Raw genomic sequence first — 12,347 nt, 5'->3', positions numbered from 1 at the left:
AAGGAGGCTCCGTTAGAGAGAGTAGGAAGGAACCTGGTCTCCAAAGTAAAGAATTCTGGAAGCAGTAAGAGGAGATGCATCCCCCAATCTGAAAGGGAGAAACTCCCTGCACAGGTTTCAAGGTCTGAATGTGTACCTCCTGTGCCCCCTCCCGTCAGAAGAAGAAGGCAGACTCACAACCGGTGTCCCCTGAGCCCTGGAACGGCACTTACCTCCTCACCGTTCTGGCCCAGCTCTACCTTGGGGGGGAACAGGGGGAGGGAGCAGGGTGGTTTCCTTCTTGTTGGCTTACAGGCTGGTGTCTGGAGGGAGGGGGACAGACAGACACACAGAAAGAAAAAGAGAGAGAGGTAATCAGGCAACAGGGAGGAAGAGGAGGAAGTGGAAGCTGGTTGAGGAATGTTCAGGGATGTCTGGAGGAGAAAAGATATAGGACGGCTTGCCTGCCACTAGCCATACACAGGAACTCTCTCCACCCGTCCACCCCTCTGATTCCCAGGCTCCCGTCCCAGTCCTGCTGCTGCTGGAGCCTTACTTGACATTCGCTGGCCTGAAACAACATCTCAAACCGATATCTGCTTCTAGCCTCCAGGCGCTGCCAGTACCCTAGACCAACACTAGCTTCTTCACCCTTTATGACATTCCTACAATGTCTAGAAATCAAGGACTGATTTTTCAGATGGCAAAACAAAAGCACAAAACACTGTACCTAAAAAAGCATGATAGCAATGCCTTTGTCCCAAGGGGCCACCCCCCAACTTTGGGGTGCCCTTCCTTCATGTTCTCCTAAGGAGCTCTTCAGACTGCGTGACTCCAGAAAATGTAGCCCAAATCTCCCCCTTTTACTCTGTCCTCTCCAGCAGGATACCTCTGGGGCCCACTGATCATTGGATCCCTGTCCTTCTGGATCCCTGGCTTCCTATCTGAATGCACGTTCCTGTAACTCTTCTCTTCCTCTTCAACTCTCAATTCAGAATCTGTCCCCCTCTTGCCTTGCTCCTGATTCCTGACCCTGGGGCAGGGCTGAGGATGGGCATTTCTTTATTCTGAACCAGTCTAGGCCTGGCACAGCTGGGCGAGATCTAAGTCTCCCATAGTGGATGATCGAGATGGAAATGAATCCAGGCATCCATCTTTCCAGCTCTCTGCCCTTTGTCTCCTCGCTCCGGGCCACAGTGTAAGCCTCACTCTGGTGAGGAAAGATCCTGCACAGGCCAGCAGCATGGCCACATTCCTCACATTCAGAGGGACCCCTCTCTGGCTTCTCTTCCTAATTTGGTAATTACCAAGCCTCCTCCCTCCCTCTCCTCTGGGCCTGACCCAGACTTCCCCTTCCTCCAGCCCCCTTCCAGAAGAGGGGCTCGGAAGACGCCTGACTCACCTCCTTTGCAGCGGCTGCCTGCTCCCTAAACCGCCCAGCCAGCTGGGCCACCGAGGGGGGTGCCGAGTCATCCACGTTGGCACTGGTCTCTGCCGGTCTTTCCTGGCAAACCAAGGGAAAGCAAAAGTTAACCAGCAAATCTATCCTTGGCTCTTCTCAGTGTTGTTACTGGGTGCCACACACGGCCCTTGTTTTGTGACCGTAAGCAGAGAAGCTGTGACAATGAGGTATTTTAACAGCATCTTGCAATTGACCCCTGCATCCAAGGATTTTAAAAATCATCCAGTCGGGGTGCCTGGGTGGCTCAGTCGGTTGAGCGTCCGACTTCAGCTCAGGTCATGATCTCACAGCTCGTGAGTTCAAGCCCCGTGTTGGGCTCTGTGCTGACAGCTCAGAGCCTGGAGCCTGCTTCGGATTCTGTGTCTCCCTCTCTCTCTGGTCCTAACCCACTCACATCCTGTCTCTGTCTCTCTCAAAAATAAACAAACATTAAAAAAACCTTTTTTAAATCATCCAGTCAACCACATGTCGTGAATATTTAGGGTGTGCTCGGCCCTGGGTGTGGCTCTGGGTCCCGTCCCGAAGGGGAACCCAGGGGTCTGGGAAGCAGCGTAAGCCCTGTGCTCCTCATGCTGCAAAGACCTAGACTGAAAAGGGGCATGTGGAGACGAGATGACAGGAGTCGCCTTCCTTTGGTCAAAAGAGGCTTTCAGAAATGGGGGCTGGCAAAATGCATTGGCAAGCAAGGCTTCAAGTGTATGAAATGGGGTAAGCAAATGCCCTTTATTCAACTTTTAGCATGTGTATATGTCTTGTCTTCCCTCCTTAACTGAATGCCTTGGACAAAGAAGCGTCCGGTACGTATTTGTTGAATTAATAAATAAATGACAGGAGAAGCAGGTAGCACGGCCAGACCCCCTGGATTCAACCCCTGGGTGGCTCTGTCTCCCACTAGCTCAGTGACCTGGACGAACGCCTTTACCTTTCTGTGCCCTGACGGGGATAATAGTAGCACATCACTCGCAGGGTCTGCGGATTAAATGATTTACTATCTGTCTGAAGGGCTGGGACCAGGCCTGGCACACCCGTAAGCGCGTTGGAAGATTTGTTTAAATTCCTACAGCAACGGGGTCCTTTCAAGAGCCCCTGTGATGATTCAGGTCAGGTGCTTGACACGGTGCGTTTCTGTCTCCCCAGAAACTCATCGCTTTCCCTCCTGTTCTTTTTGCTGGGGGAACCACCTGGGCGATGGGCTTCTCCACGTCGGCTACGAGCGTGCCTGTGCCCCTGCCCTGCCACCAGCAAAGACCACTGCTTCCCCGCAGCCTTCCCTCCCTCCAGTGCCTCCAGGCTCCCCCAGGAGGCCAAGACGCACGCACCCCAGACACCGTTCACCCCCACCTGCCACTTGTCACCGCGACACGACACACTCGGTGAGTCAGCGAGTGCTGTAAAGGGCCGCCTCGCATGCGGCCCCCATAGTAATTTTTTAAACGTCCCTTCTCGAGACATGAGGCTTCTGTTTTGTGACCACGTTGACGGCATTTCTCACACGGCTGCAAACGCGCCCTACCTCTTCCCCTCCTCACGGTGGCCTGAGACTGGGAGGATCTGAACGGCAGCTGGCCCAAAAAGTCCACGTCGCCACGGGGCGCATACTTCCCAAACACAAGTCACGCTTCCCCCTGCTTCCGGCGCCCCCACGACACACCAACACACACAGGCACGCATGCACGCGCCAAAACCCCGTACATACGCACGCACGCATGCGTGCGCCAATACGCATGCGTGCCCACGGGGCGCATGCACTGCACATGCGTGCGCACGCACTTCTTAGGCCCTCCTTTTTTCTGCATTGGTGTGTTTCCGTAGGGGTGTCGCAGTAAATGTGTCTGTGCCAGACGCTGCCGGCTTGGGGCAGGGCAAACCCGGAGCCCACCAGGGAAAGGTGCAGTTAAGTAGATGGGGCAGAACTCTGTGAGGAAGGCTTTGTTCAGAGACGGGCAAGAACTGCTGGGACCACGGCCCTTCAGATCTGAGAACAGGCTGTTCTGGAGGAAAGACCAGTCCGTCCGCCTTTACTGTTTCCGGCGGTGATTCAAGGTCAACCCCATTCCAGCCTAAACACCCGATGCTGACTTCGCATAAAGATGTGAAAGGATTCACCTCTTTTCAAGATGCCAGGTTCTCCGTAATGCTGGGGAAAAGCGGGGGAATCTGATGCCCACTCCGGGAGGGGCCCGCTGGGCAGAGGCACACGACTCACACCTGTCTGCCTTCCACGCTTGCCACGATAGGGGTTGTCAGAGGGGAACGGCTCATCCTTTGGGAACAACGGAGAGGCTTCGGGCACAGTGTGATTACTTGGGCCGCTCTTGGCAAAGACGCCAGGCCGATCAGTTTGTCCATCTGTCTAACTTCCTGCCCACGTTAACAGATCAGTCTCTCTGTCCGTTGCTATTTATTGCTCGGGGTCCTGCTGACAACGTACTTTACCTCCGCTTCGAAGGCACCCAATCACTGGTGTGCAGGAAGATACATTCCAGATAAAAATAGAGCTGTACAGGAATCAAAAACTCCTCCCTAACTTCCCTGTCTGGAAACTGGGCTTGGCCAGGGGCTCAGAAGTGAGAGAACTGTGAGGCTTCTGGAAGCATTTAGGGCTTAAAAGCTGGGTTGAAGGAAAGATTTTAATACACCCGAGTTTGTTTTCCTGGAGCCCAATGAATGACTTTTCTTTAGAACATCTAAGGACTCCAGAGCTGGTTGAAACTGTTACATCCACTCACCACCCGCCCCTCCTCAGATTCTTTTTTTTTTTTTTTAAATATTAGATATAATTTATTGTCAATTTGGTTTCCATACAACACCCAGTGCTCATCCCAACAGGTGCCCTCCTCAATGCCCATCACAGTCTCTTATTCTCAGTTGTAGAAGACTGCCTTCTCCTAGCTAGCCCACTGAAGCCCAGAAAGGGCGAGTACCTTAGCCAGAGTCACACAGGAGGAAGCCAAACAATAATCTATGAAACATTTTACTCCAACACCCGATAACCCAGCAAAGGATATTAGTTAAGTAGTATAATTTGTGAAGGTGTTTTGAAAACTAAAGTGCTATACAAAGAGTGAAATTATTATTAGCCACTGGATTGCACAGGTACAATGGAAGAAGCATGGCCTCGGAGGTGGACAGAAGCCAGTGGCCCAGCCCGTCTGAGGTCCTGCCTGGATTTCTGCCTTGCGACTCTGGCAGGTACAACTACTAACCTCCTCCAGGGGTCCGATGGCACACCACCTGAGGTCCAGGTTAGTGAGCAACTTCACTAGCTTTCTGTCTTGGCGCTGGGGCTGGTTTGGTAAGGCCATGCTCTCGCCTGGACTGAGAAGGACTTCCATGCCCTTGCCTCGTCTCAGACTTTCCTGGGACCCCTCAGCCTCCCCGGGATTAAGTGTTCTTTCTCTGCCCCTAAAATGTCCACAAAGTATTTAACACAGAGCCTGGAACATAGAAAGTCTTGTTGAAGGGTGCTGTCTTTCTCCTCCCCACATCCAACCCAGCCTGCAGTCTCAGGGCCTGGGTACCTGTTCCCAGGGTCACTGACACACTCTGGACCGTGTCGGTCACGGGACCACCCTGGCCTGCATCCACACTGAGTCTTAACCACTGCTTAGACCTCAGCTCATCCTTTCTTCCTGGGCCAATCTCTAGGTCTTAAATCTGTTTTCTGGACTCCTGTCCCTTTGTGTCTTGCTTTAGATGACACTCATTTCCTCGGACTGTCGGTCTTCATTCCATTTTCCTGGGCCCAGATCTTGCTTACCAAGCCCTCCCTGCTACCATTCCAGCCCGGCTCTGCCAGCCAGCTTGGAAACCACTTGTGTGGTTCCTGTCTGACTTTGCTTAGGCCAGAAAAAAAAAAAAAAAATCACCTCTGGTGTTTACTTTCCATTTCTATGGGACTTTCTTCTGAGAACTGAGGAGCCCCTGTGTCTGGACGGCATGGAACTTCCCCCAAGCTGTTGCCATGTTGAGTAAATACGATCTGCATGCTGCCTACGATCCACATAGTGGGATCTTTGTGTACAGGTCCGAATTGGGCTCTGCCCACCTCCCTGGCTCTGCCCCTGTTTCTCCATCCTCCACCGTGGCCCAAAGTCTAAGTATCTGACAGTGTCTGGGCCTTGGATTAGGGAAACAAGGCACCAAGGGAGGCCTCTTCATCTGTAGCTTGGGAGGAGAAGCAATGAGGGGGCTCTGCCCGGGGGCTGAGGAACCCCTGCTCTCGGCTAAACGGAAGCTTCTCTTGCTCACCAGAAACAGGCCAGACACCCAGAGCCTTGAAAATATAAGGTGTGCTTGCTTCTTTGCACTTCTAGATCGACAGGGGATCTTAACCCGGTCATTTAAGGGATCTGCACTCTTCCAACAGGACCATACTTAAACCATCACTTCAAAGGGATCAACAGACAAGTCTCTCTGGGATGCCACACTGGTTCCAGAGTCTTTCTTTACACCCTTACCTTATATCCCTGACACTTCAGCTCACCCCAGTGTCCAGCCATTACCATCCTTGGATGATGCAAACGGCACTGGACTGGGAACCAGATGGGCCCATTTGACCCCCCTACATACTTAGGACACCTGCTATGTGGGAAGCACTGTCCTTAAGAGCACTTGACACATTTCCTGTAACGCTCACAACACCGCTGCCAGAAGAAGAAACTGCCCAGAGTTGCTATTCAAGTTAGGAAGGGCCAGCCCCACAGTTATCTAGATTCCAAAGCTCTAGCTCTTTCCAGACCAACATGCTAGATAACTCTAGACCTTTACTGGAAGGGTTATCTTATTCAGTCATTAATATCTTAGTCTGCCATCAATCAATATTTACTGTTCTAGGCCCTGGGATATAATAGCAAACAAGGCAGAGTTCTTACCCTTATGGGGTTGCTATTCCAGCGAGGGAAGCAAACAATGAACTTACACACAGATAAATAAAGTAGCTTGTTAAATGCTAAGGAAGAGATAAAATAGGGCACTTTATCTCTGGGGGGTGTGGGAAGGCATTTATGAGGGAAGACATCATCCGAGTTAAATCCCAGCTGAGGAAAGGGTGGGGGGAAAACTCTCCTGAGCAGAAAGCACAGACAGAAACGAAGGCTGAGGGCCAGAGCGAAAAGCGTGGCAGGGACATGTTGGATACGGGAGACAAGAGGAGGTAAGGGCGACAGACAGCCTGGGGCCTGCCATGTGGGAAGCAATCTGTATTTTATTCTGAGGGAATGGAACGCCATTTGGAGGGTTTCAAGGACGGGTGTGACCTGGGTCACACATAAGAGGCTGTCTGTGGAGGACGGATGAGAAGTAGAAGTGGAGACCAGGAGGAAGGTTCTGGCAGTGGTCCAGGTAATGGTGGCGTGGCCAGACTTGCAGCAGGCAGGGGGTGCGAAAGGGTGTGCTGGGAGTAGGACAGTGAAGAATTATTGATGCACCAGGTCCAGGATGTGAGGGACGAGAGTGGCCAAGGACGACTCCTGGAAGTCTGATTTGGACAACGGGACTCAGGGGTATTGTTTCCTGGGTTGGGGATGGCTTGTTGGGGAAAGAAATGTGACTGAGGGTAGATGGGGGATGAACAGGTCTTGCTTGCTCATGAAAGTCTGGACTGTCTGTAGATACCCAAGTGGAGACAACAGTGCAGGGAGCCGAATGGACACCCACATCTGGAGCTCAGAGGAGGCATCCAGGCTGGAAACAAAACTCATTAGAGATGGTATTTGCAGTCACAGGACTAGATGAAATCATAGGATACACAGAACAGGGAAAGGAAGAGGTCCACAGACTGAACTCTGGGCCACCTGCTTATCGGCGCTGAGCTGGCTTTGCTCACAAAGGTGGGGACACTGCTCCTGGGGCTGCAAGGCCAGCCCTGCAGACACTTCCCTGCAGACTGCAGACGGGAGGAGTGGGCACCGGAAGACTTCTGTGGCTTAGGTGACAGAAGGTGAGACATCCTGGAATGTCACCGGCCAGAAAAAACCTCATGTCCTTCACCCATGCTGCTGGCTCCCCTTATTCCTCATTTCTTGAGCATCTGTAGATCCCACAGGACGCGCTGGGATAACGGTGACCCTGACAGAGGAAACAGCCTGTTTTGGAGGAGGTGGGAGTGGAGGGGATGTGAAGGAGAACAGCAACATGATGAGGCAGGAGAATGGGAGCGGATGTGAACGCTGATCAGATATTTCACATAAGGGGCGCCTGGGTAGCTCAGGGGTAAACATCTGACTTCGGCTCGGGTCATGACCTCACGTGAGTTCGAGCCCCACGTCGGGCCCTGTGCTCTCAGCTCAGAGCCTGGAGCCTGCTTCAGATTCTTTGTCTCCCTCTCGCTCTGCCCCTCCCCCTCCCCCTCTGCCCCTCTCAAAAATAAACATTAAGTTATTATTTTTTTAAAACCAACAAATATTTCGTATAAGTCTAAAAAAGTCCCCAATATCCCCTCTCTACCCACTTACAGGCTTTAAGGATCTGAAAATAGCAGGTGCTTGGCCTCTGAGAATCTCTCCCAGGGAAAACCCAGGTAAAGTACTGTGCTTGCAGGAAGGGCAGGCCCCTGACCCGAGGAGTGTGTCCCTCCTGAGGACCTTCAGGGCTTCCCATTTCCTCCCAGGATGCGGTGCTGTGGCCCAGCAGCATAGACAGAGTTCAGCAGCCCTCGATGGGCAGGACACCGTGCCGACTGCTCTCGTGGTCTCGGAAGCAGTGTAGCCCACAGCCCCAGGTGCCTGGTGGCTCATCCAGGCGGGCTTAGTGGCAGTGGTGCAGGCAGGGGCTAGGGTCTAGGTGCGTCCCAGGTAACAGCAGGGACAACAGAGAAGAGGGACAGAGATGCTCGTTCTAGTGCCATTATAGAGACAGGACCTTAAAAAATGTAATTTGGGAGATACGGTATGCTAAATTTCTTTATAAAGACCCGTTAACTATCGGACAAGCATAAGGAAAACATTTCTTTTGAGTCTGATGCGGTTGGCAGTGCACAAGGATAGTTTGATAGAAGTGGAAAGAGCAACTAATTCAGAGTCAGACCTGGGTTCTAGTCTTGGCTCTGACGTGTGTTGGATGCGGGCCTTTCTGACCCTGAGTTTCCTCATTTGTAAACAGAGTTGCTAACACCCGTCAACCTTTGCTCCAACCCAATGTGCAACACGTGCCCTGTCTTCCGGAGGCTGCACCGTCGTTTTCTCACACACACCAGCAAGTGGCTGATAGCCCCAGAGTCCCCACGAGATTCAGAATTAGCCTGGTCTATTCCAGGAAGCGTGCACAGCTGACTATGTTATCGTGCTGTCTGTGGGGCAGTAGAGCACACGGCTCAGGCTTTGAGCCAGACTGCCTGGGTTCAAATCCTGGCTCTGCATTCACTAGTTCTGTGGCCTCGGACAAGCTACCTTAAGCTTTTGTGTGCCTCAGCTTCTTTTTGTGCCTCAGTTTCTATCTGTAAAATGGGGGATGATGAGGGTAGCACCTATGATACATGGTCACTGGAGGGAGTTGATGAGTTCATGCATGTAAAATGCTTAGAATGGGGCACGGAATGAAGTAAGTGTTCCAGAACTGTTAGCTATTACTGAACGCTGGCTGTGGGGCTAGCGGCTCCCCTAAATATGCCACGGGATGTCCAGGGTCTTGTCGAATCTACTCTTGGCCTTCCATTCCCTCTGGGTCACGGAAGCCTCAGGGGGAGCCCCAGCTGGCTAACATGGGCTCCCGCTGCTTCCTGCCATCCTCAGCTCAAGGATGGGCTGTCTTATTACCTGGGCAGCCTCCTAACACTCCATCACTGGCTGTTCAAACCATCGCCGAGCAACTGGCGTGCACAGGAACGCGCGATTAAAAACAGTAAGCGAAACTAAGCTTAATAGGATGGTTTTTAGGGTCATGACGTAGGTCCCAGCTGTCCAAAGCGCTGTCAAATCAAAGCAGCTGGATCAGAGTATCAGATGAACGTTGAAGACGTGCCGCTTGCTCCGTGAAGGAAGCCGGTCACCAAAGACCACGTGTTGCATGACTCCACTTATACAGAAAAGTCCAGAGGAAGCAAATCTTTGGAGACAAGAGAATAGATTCCTAATGGTGAGCAGTGGTTGCCGAGGGCTGGAGGGGAGGGGTAGACAAGGAGGGGGGGTGGGTGCCAAGGGGCCTCTTCTTTGGGAGGTGATGAAAATGTTACAAAATTGACCGTGGTGATTGTTGCACGACTCTGTGAACATACTAAAAACCGTGGAATTTCACCCTTTAAATGGGTGAATTGTGTGACACGTAAATTCGCTGTCAATAAAGCCTGTCGGTTTGGGAGTGGGAGAGGCCAATGGAGAGAAAGCAGCTCTGTTTCCACGTTCCTGACTTCCCTTCCTTCATGGTCGGCCTCCTCTACCCACAGGCTCGGGCTTTCCCAGGCTCCCAGCATGCCTTACGGCTGCAGACCTATCTAAGGAGTCTCTCCCAACTTGCTGCTGGAGGGGCTGATTATGCAGTCAGGTACCTTATAGGTTTGTAAGGAGGACGGAGTGAGTTTGAAGCCAAACACCCAGCAAAGAGCCTGACACTTAGGGGGCACTCAGTCCACGGTCCCTCATTTATTTATCCACTCCGTGAATATTTATTGAACATCTATCATGTGCCCAACACTGCCTCAGTGTGGGGATATAAAGACGAAAGCTCTTGGTCCTGGCGCTCAAGGAGCTTCTCGTCCAGCTGAAAAACAGAATGAGAAAACTACCGTAATGCAGAAAGACCGCGGCTGCAATTGGGAAACGTGTGTCGCTGCGATAGAAGCTCAGGAGAAGGGGACTTAAGCCACGTGGGTGACTCAGGGAAAGCTTCGCCGAGGAAGTGACGCTTAAGCAGTCTGGAAGGCCGGGAGGGACGGGGGGACGGGGGGACGGCGGGTGGGGCGAGAGGGAAGAGGCCTCGTCAGGCACAGGGGACCCACTGGCAGGTGCAAAGTGTCAAAGCGTGGAAGACTACTCTGTCTTGGGGAGACTTTAATTGGCTCAACGTGGGCTAAGCAGAAGGGGGGATAGAAAAGAGGTAGAGAAACGGAAAGCTGTGGCTTGCCCAGGGTTGAGGCATCTCCACAATTTAAGTCAGGCCCTAGCGTTTCCCTGTTAGCTGTATTTACCCTGGGCAAATCTTGATTTCTCTGAGTCTCGGTTTCGTCACCTGTACAATCAGGGTGATAATCCCCGTCTCGCTGTGCTGGGATGAGGAGGGTATGAGATGATGGCCACCGGAGCCAACGCTTACCCCGAGCTTCCTCTGTGCTAGGCTCGAACCTCGGCACGTGGGACGTGAACGATGCCAGCCGCGGAACTGAGGCTGCGCTACGGGATGTGGACTTTCTTCCCGAGGCTAGGGTGAGCTCATAACACATTCTCATGGGGAGCTATAGGATTTGCTGTTTAGAAGCGTCCCTCTGGAAGCAGGTGGTACAACATGTATTTCCATCCCTTCTGGTCCTTGGGCAGCTGCCGCTCTGTGAGGGCGGTGCTGGTGGAAAGGGAAGTGTGTTTCCGTCCCCCTCGCCGCCTCCCTCGCTTTTCCTCCTTCTGGTGTGATTATAGCTTGTTACCACCTAACACGGGGAGCTCTCCGAGGCTTGCTGGTTAGGGACACCAGGTAGGTCCCGAGCATCATCTCGGATCGGTCCCTTTCTTGTGTCACTTGAGCTCCTGAAGCCTCAGCCTCCTCGTCTGTGCGGGGAGAATAAAGCCCGCCTCACCTTCCTCGCGGGAGAGTCGTGAGGCTCGGAGGCAAGGAGGAGAGGAAGCAGAGATGGCCAGGATGGGTACTGTCTGCACCCCAGAGTCTATGGGCTGCTGGGGAACAGAGATGGTTAAAACGTATCTAACGTGTGATGGATCTGCATGGTAGGCAGAAATGGGCCCCAAAGACACCCACATCCCGATCCCTGGAACGTGTGGCTATGGTAGGTTCCGTGGCCAAGGGGAATGAAGGGAGCAGGTGGAATGAAGGTTGCCGATCAGCTGCCCTTAACATAGGGAGACTGTCCTGAATTAGCTGGGTGGTCCCAGTGCAGTGACGAGCGTTCCTAGATGTGGCAGAGCCGGGTGAAAGGGGGCTGCTAGCCGGAGTGAGGCTGTAGGGAGGGCGTAACCCACCACCCCTGGCCCTGAAGACGAGGAGGGCGACAGCTGAGCCGGGCAGGCAGCCTCAGAGCTGGAAAAGGAGGGGGTTTCTCCCCTAGAGCCTCTAGAAGTGACACAAAAGAGACCCATTCTGGACTCGTGAGCGCCAGAACCGCAAAGCAACAGACTTGAATTGTTGAAGCCACGAACTTTGTTACACTGGCCGTGGGAAAAGAGCGCGAGCCGGCAAGTTCTTGCTGAGCACCCGCTGGCCGTGTGTCTGGGCTTCGGGACCACAGTGCTGAAAACGACACACCTGCTCTCCCTGGAACCCACGTTTGGGGGGGAGGGACCGGCAGTGAACAAATGAACGAGTGGATGTATCGTATGTGAGTGGTGCTAATGCTCTGAAGGGTTAGCCTGAAGAGGGGGCGCTGGGCACTGCTTCTGGGGCGTGATCACAGGAGACCCCCCCCCCCCGAGAGGAGGAGGGGGATGATGGGCAGGGGGAGGAAAGAGGAGGGAGGAGGTGACTCTCAGTTGAGGACGCTGTGAACTGAGGACACCATCCCTCTGAGCTGGGACCCGGTTCTAAGGGCCATGCAAAGTCACGGGAGGGTTTTAAGCAAAACCACTGGATTCACTTCGATGATCCCTGTGGCTGAGAAATGGCTGGGGACAGGAGCCCAGTTTGGAAGCTGTTGCCATTGTCATAAAAGGTGAACAATGAGCATGTTGACAAGCCACTGCTGCCCACGGGGCCTCTGGCCAGGTCTGGATCTGCCAGGGTGGCCAGGAGGTGCGTTCGGGGAGACTGA

The 12,347-nt window shown here is 53.1% G+C and overlaps 1 protein-coding gene across 3 annotated transcripts in view; it reads right to left on the bottom strand.

Annotated features, from left to right (window-relative positions):
* The window catches only part of RCSD1 (RCSD domain containing 1), a 74,342-nt gene that overhangs the window by 20,801 nt on the left and 41,194 nt on the right, over positions 1-12,347 (bottom strand). For 2 of the 3 annotated variants that reach the window (XM_049635154.1, XM_049635155.1), the window contains exons 2-3: positions 1,382-1,483; positions 213-302 (exon numbers count right to left, since the gene is read on the bottom strand). In XM_049635154.1, coding sequence (XP_049491111.1) covers positions 213-302; positions 1,382-1,483 — 192 coding nt within the window. The remainder of the gene's footprint in view (positions 1-212; positions 303-1,381; positions 1,484-12,347) is intronic. The other variant, XM_049635156.1, reaches the window with a different exon arrangement.

The sequence above is a fragment of the Panthera uncia genome, chromosome F1, assembly GCF_023721935.1.
Source record: "Panthera uncia isolate 11264 chromosome F1, Puncia_PCG_1.0, whole genome shotgun sequence".
Classification (NCBI taxonomy): domain Eukaryota; kingdom Metazoa; phylum Chordata; class Mammalia; order Carnivora; family Felidae; genus Panthera; species Panthera uncia.
This window is presented reverse-complemented; position numbering and strand designations above follow the sequence as displayed.